At 42.3% G+C, this 16,684-nt stretch overlaps 1 protein-coding gene across 3 annotated transcripts in view; it reads right to left on the minus strand.

The window, feature by feature from the left end:
- The window catches only part of LOC149204584 (uncharacterized), a 403,576-nt gene that overhangs the window by 363,338 nt on the left and 23,554 nt on the right, over nucleotides 1-16,684 (minus strand). For all 3 annotated transcript variants that reach the window (XM_089394759.1, XM_089394761.1, XM_089394760.1), the window contains exon 2: nucleotides 448-584. In XM_089394759.1, coding sequence (XP_089250885.1) covers nucleotides 448-584 — 137 coding nt within the window. The remainder of the gene's footprint in view (nucleotides 1-447; nucleotides 585-16,684) is intronic.

Genomic DNA, 16,684 nt, shown 5'->3' on the forward strand with positions numbered 1-16,684 from the left:
AGCAGACAATATTTAACAGGATGTCACAAGATAATCAGCAACATGCAAAGCACTTAAGTGAATTTCCATCCTGAAGGACAAATAAGCTGGTAACTAACGAAAAAAATAAGCAAGCCTTTCGTTTTCATACAGTTTCCTTCTTTCTTTTATATTTAGAAAAAAAAAATGTAAGAACAAAGATGGGATATTAATTTAGCTTAATTCCATGAATAGGATTGCAAATTCATCTCTATATAACCTCCCATGTCAACCACCAAGTTTGAGATAAGGGCAATGTCATTATATGAGAAACATAAATTGCATAAGCTTAAATTTTTCCATATATATATTCTTTCCTCTATCCGCTTGTTTCTTTGATAGGTTCTTCTGATTTTCTTAAATTCTTTCTCATCAAAAAAAAAATCATGATCGATCACCAATTTTAGTATGTGTTAGCAAAAACTAGACCTGCCATGCAATACGATCAAGATTTAGAGTGAGTAGAAGTGTCTTTGCCCCAATGCGCGCAGAAGCAAGAGCCGCTTCACAGCCTGCATGGCCCCCTCCAACAACAATAACATCGTATCTTTCTTCCATTGGTCCACCTAAACACACATCAAAGGCATGAAAAATACAATCATGAAAAGGTAAAGAAGACTAGCACTGTCCCCTCACTCAGGTCGAGATCACCTTGTTAGAAAAAGGTTGATGTTGTACTTTTGATTAGTTGACTGCATAGTCTGTAAGTCAAGGAATTGATTACTATTTAATAATGAACATGTTGGTGTAATTACTGTCCTGTTGGATTTTCGTCCAGCAAAACCACAGATAGCTGTAGTTTTTAAAGGACTACATAGTTCTCTAATCATCTCAGAAGACTTGTGTTTTTAAATCAGCTGGTGCACATAATCCACTGATTAGTTATTGAAACATACTGTCTCAAATAGACAAGGAAGCTTCCATCAAGTGGCACTTCAGTCACAGCATAATCTACAAAAATAATTCTCAACACAGTTTTATCGGACGAAATGCAAAGCCTTCAATTTCACAATTCAAAAGGAAACTATATTAGATAATCATCAGCTCAATTGGACATCACTTAAAAAGCATACACTTATTAGCAGTACAATTAAATGGATGTGAGGTACCCTGCTGCCTACTGTCATCGCAAGCAGTAAGAAAAAATTATAGAGAAGAATAAATTCAGTTCGGTAGTAATATTTGGAATGACTTTAAGAAAAGTTATGAGGGCCTTTTTCTCTTCAAGCCATAATTAGCATGTTTTGATAATTGGTTATAAAGAAAGTTTTTTCTCTTTCTAGGCCACAAGTGATGTATTCTATCATGATAACATGACAAAGCAACTGTGCTTCCTACTCTCAGAAAGTTGAAATAGCTCTCAGAACCATGACTATAACATGCAGCAAAAGACAATGAACATACTGCTATAGCCACACAGGACAATTTGAAATTTTCACCTCTCAAACGCAAAAGCTGATGAAAGGAAAAATACATTCATATTCATACTGATTTAATTTCTTTTGAACATCAATTATATGTATGGTTCCTAACTAAAAAGCATATTTTAACATGGTAACATGGCATAACAAGTAACCATTTTATCACAAATAGGAAGCACATTAAAATACCTATCATTAAGTCATGTCTAGCAAATATATTTGTAATTGCTGTTATCACTGATAAGTGTTGTGCAGGTATCCTTGGAAGTTTTTTCAAAGGAATGAAACACTGATTTGAACGAGTAATTACCTCTGTTTGTGTGTGGGTATTAAGTTTTATGCTTCATGTCACCATAAAATCTAGCAGCCTAGTGCAAAGCCTCACTAGGTACTCCAGGTTAAGGGCAACAATGAGATCAGCCACCATTGTCACCTTAGTGGTTGTTCCCCTATTGTTCTGTGAATGGATGTTATCCCCAAAAGGGAGGCTTCCCCAACAGGTCTCGGAAATTTGAGTAAGCCAAGGATTCCTAGGATAGATACCCTCTAAGCATCCTGCTAATTAGACACCCCAGAATAATATTCAACGAAGTAGGGCCCCAAGTAAAATAAATTAGCGAGTTCAAATAACCAAAGGTAGGTTTAGAGGGTTAAGATGAGTCCTAAGATGCTTGTCACCTCAAAATCTAGCAGGTCTTGTGAGGGGATCTCACAGGGCAGGAGCTAGACCAAGTGACAGCACTATGGGGTGTGGCCCACTTTCACCACAGCCACTATCTCCTGCTCTTTAGTGGATTTTTGCCACAAGGGAGGCTTCCCTATGTAGGTCACCTAATGGATAAATCAAGTCTAAGGCTTGGAGATTACAAGGATAGGCTTAGAATAGGTACTCAACTTAAGAACAAGGCTCAACTAGCTTAAACAAGGCAATGCGAACCCTCCAAAAGGCCTATCTAGGGCACAAAGTGACCTACTGTTTGTGAATAGGCAAGGTTAATAGGCTTACCTACGTACACAAGGCCAAGAAAAGGTTTGGATAGATGACTATGATCATCTTTAGGAAAAACAAGCCTTCAGCAAACCCCAAGTTGAAGCCTAGGGATAGATTAGTGTGGACCTAGTACAAAATTGCCTAGGGAAAATGACGTCAACCCTAAAATGGAAGAATTAGCCACAAGAAAAGGATGATTTTAAGGCAATGTATTACCAACTGTTTATTTCCAATAGCATCGGATGTGCTCTAAGCCTCAAAATTTGCAGAGAGGCTAGGACACATGTATTCCACAATACCCAGAAATCGTTTAGGGAAATTCCACCCGGCCACAGTTTTATTCAAATATTAATTATTTTTAATGGGTGCCTAAGTCTAAACTTAGGAAATTAAAATAATTAAAGGGTATTTATCAAACTGAGGGTGAAACTTCTAGAAGAAGACAGAGATCGAGTCCAAATGATCTGAGCCATTGATTAGAATCTAATCTGGGTTGTCGATTACTCAACTGGAGAATTATAAGGACTTCGATGGGCATTTGGAAAACACATCGAAGAGAGATCAAGAGATTGAATTTCTCAAAGAGGGCAACGCAGCAGTTGCTAGAGAGAAGATCGAAGTGATTTCTTGCAGTGAGGGGCAGGGATAGTTCTAGCTGCAGAGTTTCCTGATCCGGGAATACATTGCAGAGGAGGCAGAGAGAGATCCAAAAGAGGCAGCGCAGAGCCCACGTTGGGCAACGTAGAGCAACACAGAGGTAGTGCAGAGCTTCAGAGGGAGTCTGAAATTCAGCTGGGAAGTCGAGTTCCAAAGCCAAAAGTCGGGGTGTGAGACCGGAGAGCCAAAGGAACGAAGCTCCAGACAACAGGAGATCCGGGAAGAGGTGACGCAGATCCCCGGAGAAGTTGACGCAAAACTGTGTAGGCTGATGCAGTAGCTACGAAGAGCCAGCCTGGGACCAGCCATCCAAGGCTTGGATCAGTGTCAGATCGGCAGTGATAGTGTGAGGTATTTCTCACTAATCTTCTGCCAGTCAGATTCTCTGTATTGGGTAGCCAGTAAAACATTCAAAGATTGTATTCAGAAAACTACTGCTTAATAATACAAACCCTCAGTTGTTGCACTGGTTTTCCCACATTGGGTTTTTCTGGGGACATTTGTCCAAAAACAACGGTGTCACTTGTGTTGTGTATTTCTTTCTTGCTCAGTTCTTGTTTCCGCATATAATTTTAATTGGTGAAGGTTGTAGTGTTAGTTTCGGTATTTGTTGTAGGATGCAGTAAATAATTTGTTCAGCAATTTAACAAATAGAAGAAACTTAATCATTTGTTGCAATAGAAATTTGGGTCTCCCAAATTTTCACATGGTATCAAAGTTGTAGGTGAGCAAGAGAGCAAAGCCGGAAGAGCCCAGCGCTAAAGAGAAGTCGAAGTGTTGCGTAGGCAGCAAATCGAATCCCCAGAGGGATCGCACAGTTCAGGCCAGCAGGGCAAAATTTTCATGCGAAAAAACTCTCTCTAAGTGAGTCGACAAAGAGAAAGATTTCCTTATCGACATTTACTAGTGACAGAGGGAGTAGTGCAAAAGCTTCAACGCAGAGCAGTCTTTAGCAGTTACTGGGGCAGAAAAATGTCAGAAGAAGGAAGGAGACACTTGAGGGAATTTCTTCCTCAGAGAATTCCTAGCCAGGGAATTCAATTTCTCAAGTGCTTAGCAACAGCAGAGAGGAGCTAATCTACTAACTCCAACAAGGAGTGCGTAAGCTAGCCTGGTGTTGCGCACAGGAGAGAGGAGGCAGTTCGACTTTTTCGTTGGCAGAGATGGCAGCTAATGGGTTGTGAGATCAGGATCGGTTGGATGGTGCATCCAACTATGTGATCTGGAAGGCAAGGATCTCATGCCTTCTGGATGAGCACAATCTCAAAACCTATGTCGACAGTGTGGCAAAGGTACCCGCGGATCCAGATCCACTCAAGAAGTACAAGGGTGAGATGGCAAAGGCCAAGCAATTGATCCTCGACGGAGTGAGAGATCACGTAGTGTGTCACATTGTCGGCAAGGATACTGCCCGACAAATGTGGGAAGCATTGGCTACGCTATATGAAGGATCTTCCGAGCAGCGGAAGATGTACTTGGAGCAAAAGATGAGATCCACACAGATGCAGAAGGGGGAAAGCATTCATCCGTCCCTAACAAGGCTTCATGAAATCTGAGACTTGTTGGCAGCTATGGTGTCAACACCTCAGCTTGTCGAGATGGTGAGACTGGCCCTGAATTTTGTTTCAGAAGAATGGCAAGTATTTGTCCAAAGCATCTTGGGCAGAGAGAGATTGCCAGATTGGGAAGGGATGTGGGCCGTTCTTCAGCAGAAAGATATGAGGAGAGACTTAGTCAAGTGCAAACTTGATAGCAACAGTAGCAATGGGACGAAGCCCAAGGAGGAGGACGAGAATGCAGCACTTGTATCAAAGGGGCAGTAGGAGTAGCGGAGGCAAAAGAAGGACATCTCAAAGATCAAATGTTTCTGGTGTGGTGAATTTGGTCACTACGCTACACAGTGTCCTCTCAAGAAGAAGGACAAGGACGAGAAACATGATCCGCAGGCTGCAGCTGCAAAGATCGAGGAAGAGGAGTTCGCCATGATTGCCCAGATACCTCCAAGGGAGGGGTGGGGTGATCTAGCACTGTAGTTCGAAAGAACTGCAGATAAGCAGGATCCTTGAGGAGTCCACCTCTTAGATCAATACCTTGCTACGGGAGCCCATATCAGAAGTAGCAGGATGATCCGGGTCAATTGATGCAGAGGAGTGTCAGAGTGACAGTTGCAATGGCTAGGAGCGCCAGAATCAAAGCTAGCGTTGACAACAGTGTAGTTGGCACAGAGTAGAGTCAACAGCAGCCTAGTGGCTTCAGTGACAACGCAAATACTAGCAGTAGTTAGAACTCCAACAGCAGATGCATCACACGGAACACCTATTCAGTAATTTTGGATGTTTTTCCATTGTTGGTGCGATAGCAACAGCAGTTGGAGAAGGTTGCAGTGCAGATGCAGCGTTGGCAGTGGCAGGGCCAGCAGCAGCACAAATGCAGCATTTACAAGGGTTGCAAAACGAATGCAGTGTTGGCAGTGGCAGGGTCAGCAGCAGTACAGATGCAGCATTTGCGCAGTAGTTGATGGGCAGTGATGTTAGACATCAGCAACGCAAAGGGAGATGCTTCAGATTCAAAGTGATACTTCAGCAGGTTGCATTACTAGAGCACGTTCCTCACTAAGAGGGAGTGTTGATTTCTAGCAGCATCGGATGTGCTCTAAGCCACAAAATTTGCAGGGAGGCTAGGACACATGTATTCCACAATACCCAAAAATCATTTTGGGAAATTCCACCCGAATGCAATTTTATTAAAATTATTAATTATTTTTAATGGGTGCCTAAGTCTAAACTTAGGAAATTAAAATAATTAAAGGGTATTAATCAAACTGAGGGTGAAATTTCTAGAAGAAGACGAAGATCGAGTCCAAATGATCTGAGCCATTGATTAGAATCTAATTTGGGTCGTTAATTACTCAATTGGAGGATTATAAGGACTTCGATGGGCATTTCAAAACACCGGAGAGAGATCAAGAGATTGAATTTCTCATAGAGGGCAGCGCAGCCGTTGCTAGAGAGAAGATCGAAGTGATTTCTTGCAGTGAGCGGTAGGGATAGTTCCGGTTGGAGAGTTTCCTGAACCGAGAATAGACAGGAGAGGAGGCAGAGAGAGATCCAGAAGTGGCAACGCAAAGCCCACGTTGGACAGCGCAGAGCTTCAGAGGGAGTCTGAAATTCGGCTGGGAAGTCGAGTTCCAAATCCAGAAGTCGGGGTGTGAGACCAGAGAGCCAAAGGAACGAAGCTCCAGACAGCAAGAGATCCAAGAAGAGGTGACGCAGATCCCAGAGAGGTTGACACAGAACTGCGTAGGCTGACACAGTAGTTGCGCAGAGCCAGCGTGGGGCCAGCCATCCAGGGCCTGGATCAATGTCGGATCACCAGTGATAGTGTGAGGTATTTCTCACTAATCTTCTGCCAGTCAAATTCTCTGTATTGGATAGCCAATAAGGCATCCAAAGATTGTATTCAGAAAACTACTGCTTAATAATACAAACCCTCAGTTGTTGCACCGGTTTTCCCACATCGGGTTTTTCGAGGACATTTGTCCAAAAGCAATAGTGTCACTTGTGTTGTGTATTTCTTTCTTGCTCAGTTCTTGTTTCCGCATATAATTTTAATTAGTGAAAGTTGCAGTGCATTAGTTTCGGTATTTGTTGTAGGATGTAATAAATAATTTGTTCAATAATTTAACAAATAGAAGAAACTTAATCAATTGTTGTGGTAGAAATTTGGGTCTCCCAAATTTTCACACCAACTACATGTTGAACCCTTCCATGAGCCAACGCATGCACCCTAGTTGAATTTCAACCCTAAGCCTAGCCTAGTTGCTTTCTTAAGAGGCCGAAAATCAAAAATAGGAGAGAGAAATTAAATTTATGGGTGATTTATGGTGTGATCAACAATGTGGAAAGGTCAGTGCTTGACCTTGGGTGATGGAGCCTAGAGGGAGATCTACTTAGGAGAAAACTAAACCCTAGAATGGAGTAAGGGAATATGAAAATCCCTAGTTTCATACCCTAGCTATCATTTTATGAGGGAACAAAGTCATTGAGGAGAGATTAACATGAAGGATAACTCAAGGGATTGTCAAATGAGATCTTAAAATGGTAATGCACACAATACCGTTGCCAAGATTTCATAGAAAATTTTCAAACAAAAACTAGCACATAGAAACCCTAACAATATCCATTCCATGTGATAGCCATAAAGATATTCAAATACATAGAATACTTACAAGAAAAATGCATGAACCAATCCTTTATTGTTCCAAAATGACATCTCTAAAACAAGAGAATAGCTCCATAAAAAAAAAACTCTACAATAGATCACATCTCCACAAGATACAAGACAAATTTCAGCTAGGTCGAAATCTCTAAGAAGGCCGAATTGATCCACAAGTGACGACGAAAATGAAAAGGAGGTGACCTCTATTTATATGAGGCCTACATCAAGTAATTTTAGTCTAATAAAGCCCCTACAACAAGTTTGACACAAGATAAGCTTGGTTTACAAGCCAACCCACTAGCTCAACAACAAATTAGACCATAAATACCCACACATGTGAGTCATTGCCTCTCATAACGCTGGTGTCATACCCTTTTAGGGCTCCAAATGCCATGCCAAGGTGTGTTGAGGTGTGAAAAAGTGTCAAAGTGCTTGGATCATCCAAAATTTGACATGCCCTCAAATCCTCCTCCAGGATCCCAAGTGCAGCTAGGGTGCCATCATGTGATCTCCAAGGATCTCCAACTGTCCAAATAAAAGCCTCCTCTCTCCAACATTAGGGCTTTTCCAAGTACAACAAGCCCTCTCTAGTCTCTCAATGGGAGACCATTCTAATCTGGACTCTAAATCAGGTCCTGCCCATCAAGTTGTGTCAAGGCCAACCTCGAGGCATGCTAGGTCCACTGATGTCATCATGAAGAATCCTCTATGCTAGGTCAAAGTAGACAATGTCCTGGATCCTGAGGCTCCTTCAAGGAACGCAACATCTGCTCAAGTCATCAAGAGGTTGAACTCTCTCAATGTTGCATCTGCTAAGCCATCTATTTCTCTAAAGAGGGCTAGGTACCTATGGAGTGGGCGCCCTCAAGGCCTAGGCTACTATGGACCACCTGACAAAAGCAACATGACATAAAGTGAAAGCAACCATCCATCATATTTAAGATCTTATATGCATCTAAGTGGACCAAGCATGAATGTTAGGGGCATATTAATACTTCAAACAAGGATCACCTTCCAATATCTAACTACAACAAGTCCCGTAAAGGTGTTCCCTACCTTAATAGAGGTAGCTAATAGTCAACCCTATTAGGTGTTGATTTTTCAAGGATCTCCTAATCTCATAATTAATTCTTATGATTTCTTATATTAATCTTTCTTGCATTCACATTCATCATAAAGCAATTACACAGAAGATCTCAATAGTAGAAACAAAATGCCAGTAGTATCATATAGAGACAGCCAAACAAAAGACACAAGAATTTTACCTTGGGAAAACCCACTTGGGGGAAAGCCTAACAACTTTTTTCTTAGAGAAATTATTCAGCTCATCAAGAAATACATCTAATCCTTCTAGTCAAAACAAGATCAAACTGACCAACAATATTCCAAGACATATTTGTCCAGAAGATGAGATGAAATGCAACTTGAAGATTTGGTCAAGATCATTCAAGCAGGCCGAAATTTGGACCTACTCCTTCCATAGAAAATCTCGGCCTGCTCCCAGTGAAGATGCACAGAAAGATTTGGCTTGTCTACTACACGTGTGAGAACAAACTAGAAGAGAGAGAGAGAGAGAGAGAGATTGGTCTTCTTCTAGACAACTTCGACCTTCCTTTCCTTGTCTCCTTCGTATGGATGAGCAGATGATACTTTCTTTTGTGATTGATCCGAATTGGCCAAGAGGAGGAAGTCAAATGGCATATATATAGTGATCTTGGGAGGCCGAATTGGTGTGACCCTTCACTAGGGCCGACTTAAAGCTAACCTTACATTTGGAGGCAAAAATTCAATATTTAGAAATTCAAAATTCCCTCTTTTTGAAGCCAACATGAAGAACATGTCTTGAATTTAATATTACATATATATGGAGGGCTAAAATATCAATTATGAAGACCAACCATAGCTACAAAAATTCAACATTAGGTGCTTCCAAACCTCAAGGGGAAGTATTAGTTCCAAGGTCAACCCCTCAATCAATAGGTGTTAGTGTAAATACATGATATTGGAGAGGGAAAAGCTTCATGGCCAAGTGCCATGGTCAAAGGGACCAACTGATGCAGTGTCCACATCATAAGTGTATGAATGTAAAAGGAGGGAGCAATCGTGGATGCTTGAGTTACCCACTCAACCTGATTTTTCCACCCCTCTTGTGCACCTTTTACTTCTTCTTGATAATGCTTTGCATTACTGCACATAGCTAAAGGGTTAAAGTTTGCTCTTAATGATGTAGCACTTTCATTACCCCTTAAGATGAGTCAGTTCATCGCTCATGAAGGTTGGACTATGCAAGGGTTCCTTTTGATGTGAAGGAGCATCATGTGTTTAGAAATCGGGTGATGGCTAATGAGGGTAGAGCTCATGCTAGGCTTTTTCCCACACGCTAATTTATGTCCCTAACCATCTTTTGCATTTTTCTTTTGTTGTCGCCATGATATGCCTTTTCATTCTTTTAGCTACATCAACCTCCAGGAGGCAATAGTTTCCCGGCCCTAGTCAAGGAGTATGGACATATGGGTACCAAATCCCAAAGAACCAATGACAAGTTAGACCCAAAGAATGGATGTGGTATATGGGGCTTGTAATGTGGCATGGCAAGTGTCAAGTATGGTATAGGGGGCAATGAACATGCTATCTCAATCAAGGTTTGCCAAGTAGTGCCCCTCCTATAACCATAAGGCCTCAAGGGAGGTCCCACTAGACTAGGGCTAAGAATTAACCCCCCTGGTAAGGTGAGAACAAAATTACAGTCAAGACCAGTCAATCTTTCAAATCACTCCTTTATCCATACTAAATGCCCAAAACAAAAAAGTATAAGCACCCAATTGCAAAATGAATAAAGTGCCTTTTAAATAGCAGCAAACCTTCATCCAAGCGTAAATGTCGAATGGTGAGAGGAACATGGTTGATACAAATGGCAAAGGCACATGGCATGTCATCGTCAAATAGTGGTTACCATGGGTTGTTGGCTGGCTAGCTCTCCCACTGCCTGTCAAATGTAGGAGAAAAGTTTTCTCCTATGGAGTTACCCATTTTGGTGGGTAACAATGCTCAAATAGATTCCAAACACATGCTACCTTAATTAAAGATTGTTGTTATAAATTAGGTTTTAAAATAAGAACAATTTAAAACATGCAAAATTTACGAAATCAATAGCAAAAAAAAACAACCCTCAATTGATGATAAACAAAAAATTATCAAAGGTTATTAATGGGGAAACAAGGGAAAAGATAACAACCTTTTGATGGTTGAAAATACACAAAATAGTTATTAAACCCTAGATGTAAACCTTAGAATTATGGCTGAAAAATGCATAAAAATGACGTTTTTCCTTTCTCAATTTAACAGATGCAAAACCTAACCCTAGGACTATAATATTTAAGAGATTTTATGTTATTTAATACAGATTTTGCCATAACCTAACCCTATTTTACCATAATAAAAGAAGAAAAAGATTAAATTTTTTAAAGATTGACACACATGGACTAGTGCCTTATTAATCTTGGGCACATGGAGTCAAAAAAGGGTGAGGTTAAAGGTGGAAGGCCTTGGTTGGAACAAGAGAGAGAAAGCCTCTCAATCAAACCCTAGCAATTTTCAATCAATTGGAGATTATAGCTCAAGGAATGTTATTCTAACAATTTTCAATCAATTGGAGATTATAGCTCAAGGAATGTTATTCTAACTTTCCTTGATGGATTCTATGTGACAAATTTTGCAAAGAAGATTTTAGAGCCATAAAATATTCAACATATCATGAAAACTTCATAGAAACCCCTATGCAAAATGGAAGAAGATACTCGCAATAAAATAGCACAATTCATCATAGTGTCACTTCATCAATCGACGAGAAAATCCCTCCAAGAAATTTTACCCTGCCTAAGACAATTCACTATCCTTTAGTGATCCATTGCATTCAAGAGACAAGAAACTAGTGCACACTTTCTCACAAGAGAAACAATGAGTGTGTGTGACAATGATCCTTCTAAATCAACCTCACTCTATTTATACGAGGGAACCCAATTCGGGAAATATCTGGATTTTGGCCTAGTGTTGACCAAGTACATAAGAGAGCCAATCAACTGCCTATATAAAGTAGGTCCACATCCTTCTCCTTATATGTATCTACCTTCCTCCAATTGTTTAGCATAGGTGTAGACATGGCACTGCAATCTTCCATCTCGAATTTCCTCAAGATCTTGATGCAGTACTTCCCTTATCCAAGGAAAATTTCTCCATTTATCTCCCACACCTCCATGCCTAGAAAGTAGTGCATTAACCCCAAGTCTTTCATCTCGAACTCTGCTACTAGGTCCCTCTTGCATTCTTCTATGAGCCCCAATGAACTTGTCAAGAACAAGTCGTCCACATATAGGACAAGAATGAGTACCTCACCCCCAACCATCAAATAGTATAGGTTCACATCTACCTCACTCTTCATGAAGCCCATCCCCTGCAAGTATCTGTTGATGCGCTCATACCACGCCCTGGGAGCCTGCTTGAGCCCGTACAAATCTCTCTTCAATCCACACACGTGAGTCTCACTACAATGTTTTACAAAGCCCTTTGGTTGTTCAATGTACACCCATTTCCAATTGACCATTAAGGAACATCGTCTTAACATACATCTAATGGATTTGCCATCCCATCCGTGTTGCAAGTGAGATCACGACCCTAATAAAAGTATACCTGGCCACTGGAGCGAATGTATCCTTGTAATTTATTCCCTCCTGAGAGAACCCCTTGGCCACAAACCTTGCCTTGTATTTCTCGATGCTACCATCTGCACCGTGCTTGATCTTATAGATCCAGCGTGATCCAACCACCATACCACCTCGTTTGTCAGTCTATGCACCACCTCCCAAACATCATTCTACATGACCGAGGTGTACTCCTCAACCATTGCATCTTGCCACACCTGTTGTTGTGTAGCCTCCTGATAGTTAGAATGCTCTCTATATCCACGATCTCACTAATGCCATGTACCCAATGTACATGTTTGCTTGTCTTTGCTCCCTCCTACCTGTCTTGGGAGTCCCCACAAACTCCTGAGCATCTTTAAGTGTCTGTTGAACCTCTCGATTCCTCCTACCAACTGTAGATGGTGGAATTTGGACTTCCACATCCTCTTGATGCGACTCTCAAATCCACTACATCTACTGCTCCACACTCCATGAACTCTCTGAAACAACTGTACCTAAGCCTGTGCTCATACTAGTAATAGTACTTGTACTATCCTATCCCTAATTATGTTGTTCTACCCTTGGAGCTTTTGTTGGCTACTCATTATGATCAACTATTACTGGAAAATCTCAAGAACTCCAATATGCCTTGTCCTCCATGAATCGAACATCTCTCCTGACAATTATCGTTCTGGTCCCTGGAAAAATGTCATGTGTGCCTTTGAAGTCTCTCACTATACCCGAAAAAGTACCCTCTCTCTGCAGTCTAATCCAACTTGGAATGTGTTTCCCCTGGAATGTAGCAATAAGACAAGTTACCAAATATCCTGAAGTGGCTGACATCTGGCTTCTTCTATTTAAACACTTCCTCTGTTGTCATCTTTCCCAACGCCTTATGCGGGACCCTATTCAGAATATATACCGCGGTAGTGCATGCCTCTACCCATAAGTATCGTGGCATATCCCGGTCATACATCATGGCCCTTGCTGCCTCTGATATGGAACGGTTCTCTCTCTCAGCAACTCCATTCTGCTACGGGTTGTAAGGAACCATCCATTACCTCTTAATCCTCTCCCTAGTGCAGAATTCCTGGAACGCTTTCCCTGTGTACTCGCCTCCATTATCTGACCGAAGAACCTTCACCTTCCTGCCTATTGAATTCTCCACAAGAGCTTTGAACTCTTGGAAGTGACTAAAGACCTCATCCTTGGTCTTCAAGAAGTAAATCCAGGTCTTCCTAGAGTGATCATCAATAAAGGTAACGAAATATTTGTACCCTCTGAGAGACTGAGTTGACATCGGACCACATATATCAAAATGAACTAAATCAAGAACACCTTTGGATCTAGTGTCACTCCTTGGAAAAGTTGCCTTAGCAAACTTCCCCAATACACATCCCTTGCACACATCATCGTGCTCTGTGCTCACCTCTGGAACACCTATCACTGTCTCCCTAAGCAACTTAAGTGCCCCGTGATGGATATGGCCCATCCTCCTATGCCAAAGCTCTCCCTAATCTCTCAGATCGTTGTTGCTTACTAGTGCCTTTGGAGTATCCATCTGCAACTTGTAAATTCTACCACTCCTGACTCTAATTACTATGGGTGACTTCCACTCTCAGTGCTTTATCAACACCTTTTGTCCTCTAAAGAGTACATTTTACCCCTTATCCTGTAGGATATAAATGGAAATCAAGTTCATCCCCATTCTTGACACATGCAACACATCATGGATTGGAATCGGCTTGCCAGACTCCCTCTGAAATAGGACAGTCCCCCTCCCAACTGGAGAACTTGGACTTATTCCCCATCTCAATCTGGAATCTTATTTCCTCCTCCTTATAGCTGGAGAAGTACTCCCTAACTCCTGTCATATGGAATGATGCCCCATTGTGTATGTACCAAATGCCTTGTGAGGTTGAGCTCATTAAGCAAGGTATGAGTGCAAACTCCCGTTCCATCCAACTAGAAAGCTCATCTGCATTTGTTGAAGTTGTCATCTGCCTCTTGCCCTTCTTGTCACCTTTCTTCCTTTATGGGCAATTACTGACATGTTGATTTTGGGTAGCATTGGATGTGCTCTAGCCATGAAATTTGGTGGAGAGGCTAAGGTACATGAGATCTCCAAGACCCGGAAATCGTTTGGAGAAATTCCACCCGAATGAAGAGATATTAAAATAATTAATTTTTTTAATGGGGTTCCTAAGTCTAAACTTAGGAAAATTAAAATATTAACGTGTATTAATATAAAATAGGTGAGAAAGTTCTAAGAGACGAGGATCAAACCAGATCTAATCTTAGTTGTTGATTACGGACTTAATCTCGGCTGTTGAATCGTCAACAGGAAAAGTATAAGAGGAGGCTTGAGGTTCAGTTGGAGACACACCAAGAGAGATCGAAGAATTTGATTTTCTGGGGCGATTTGCTGAGGAAATCGAGTTAGTGATCAGAGTTGTAGTGAGGGGCAGTTCAACAAGGGATTTTCATCCGAGGCTAAAGAATACATAGCAGAGAGGCAGCGCAGTGCCGGGAGAGACAACGCAAGCCCTAGAAGGGCTGACGCAGAGGACGCAGAAGCCGCAGAGGCTGACGCTGGGCCTCAGAGGCAGCACTGGGGAGATTCTGTGGGGCAGACTGGGAGCAAATCAGCAGATTCTGAGCCGAGAGAGGGTGACGCAACTCCTGGAGGAGTGACGCAGTTCCAGAGCAGTGCTTGGAGCAGCTTTCATTGTCCAGCATAGGGAACAACCAAAGTCGCTATGGGGTTTGATCATCTGTTTGCTGATTTGTCGGAATATCTGTCTCCAGATAGAGGTACTATTGCAGAGGGTATTCTCTATTGGGTGAGCCATTTCTGGCACCCTAGTTGTATTCACGAAATCTGCTTAATAATACAAACCCTCTATATGCTGCACCGTTTTCCCGAATTGGGGTTTCCAGGGACGATTGTCCAAAAATAACAGTGTCCCTTGTGTTATTGTCTCAGTTAATTTTAGTGCATGATCTGTATATTTGTGAAGGCTGCAATAGTGTTTACTTGAATGTTTATGCAATTCAATAACTTGTTAATGTAAAGAACAAGTAGGAGATTATAAACCAGCAATTGCAGTAGGGGTTTCTGATGTGTTAGATTCAGGAATTTTCACATGACATTGTGGCCAAATTCATGACAGCCATAGCACTTGACCTTTGATAGGTCCTTCTTCTTGTCCCCCTTGGAGTTGGACCCTTTGTTGGATTCCTTTTTCGCTTTGTTCTTCCCTACAGGAGCAACATTTTCCTATTCTCCTTCACCCTTTTGTCTGGTGTTGCTAGTGCCACTGACGAGACTCCTCCTAAGTTCTTCCTAAGTAAAATTTGGCCATAGCCTTTCCCAATTTGGAAGATCATGTCTTCCTGCAATAACTTGTACAAAGACATCCCACGCCTTAGCAAACCCATTGAGGGTTGTTCTAACAAGCTCGTCATCTCCACTCTTCTCACCAACACCTGTCAATTCTTCCTTGACACGTTTCACCCCTAATCTCTGAAATCCTCAGCTCCATTGCCCACACTATGTCCCCATGCCTCAAGTCAGCCTCCACCCTGTGCGCTGAAACCGTCTATGGAGGATATGAGTGCATGCCCCACAGAACCACCAACTTGCCATTAGGCCCTGTGAACTCCATCTTCAGTTTCCTCCAGTCAATGGTGAACCGGCCAAGGGAGTAAAGCCACTGGACACCCATCACCACATTGGTGTCCGATACATCCACAACAAAAAAATGATTTGTCACCGAATAGTTCCCCATGGTCACTGTCAATGCAGGAACATACTAGTTGCACTGCATAATCTTGTCCCTCGGCACCAGGACTGAGAATCCCCCGAACTCCTATGTAGTGATGCCCCTCCTCTGGACCATCTAGGCATCAATGAAATTGTGGGTGGCCCGACTGTCTACTAAGACTGATATAGTTGTTCATGCACTGTGCCTCGTATCCTCATAGTCAAAAACTTGGGAACCCCATGCAAAGAAGCAAGGACTCCCCCAGTAGGTGTGAAAGATGCTCCCCCGAGTGGTGGTGGTGGTGGTGGTCCCCTATCTGTCCGGCCCTTGCTATCTCCTCCATCAAACTCCAACTCCACATCGTCCTCTTGATCACTATCCGAGAAGACCTCTATATAGTGAGCCTTGTCGGCTATGGACGGTGGTCTGGTGCCCATGGATCCCGACATGTAAAGCATAGTTTCCTCCTCCAGAGATCTCTTCTGGTCTCCTCATCCAACTGCCCACGCCCCTGGGTTGCTCGCTGTGGTGGGGGTCTGGTGTCACCTCCCTTCTGTGGGTAGGGAGTGCGTGAGGGAAAAGTTGCCCTGGTCTTGGGGATGGACCCCTGCAAGTCCCTAGCACAAGTCACTGCCTCCTATAAAGTCGGGGGTTTGTGTGGCTGCACCAATCCACGCAGTGGCCCCAACAACCCCTCTATGAAGTGTACACCCTCCTAGCCTCGGACAAGTCTGACACCATAACTGAAACCCTCAAAAACTCTGATATGTAGTGCTCTGGTTGGCCAGTCTGTCTAAGTTGGGTCAATTCTCTGAAGTGAGCCTCTGGATCCCTCCTATCAAAACGCTCCACCACTCTCTGTGTGAAGTCCTCATATGAAGTCACGTTGGCATGCCCCAATGTGGATAAGCCATGAAACCACCACTCATGCGC

The sequence above is a fragment of the Pinus tabuliformis genome, chromosome 1_2, assembly GCF_031772625.1.
Source record: "Pinus tabuliformis cultivar Carrire ecotype Pingquan chromosome 1_2, CPIR1, whole genome shotgun sequence".
Taxonomy (NCBI): Eukaryota; Viridiplantae; Streptophyta; class Pinopsida; order Pinales; family Pinaceae; genus Pinus; species Pinus tabuliformis.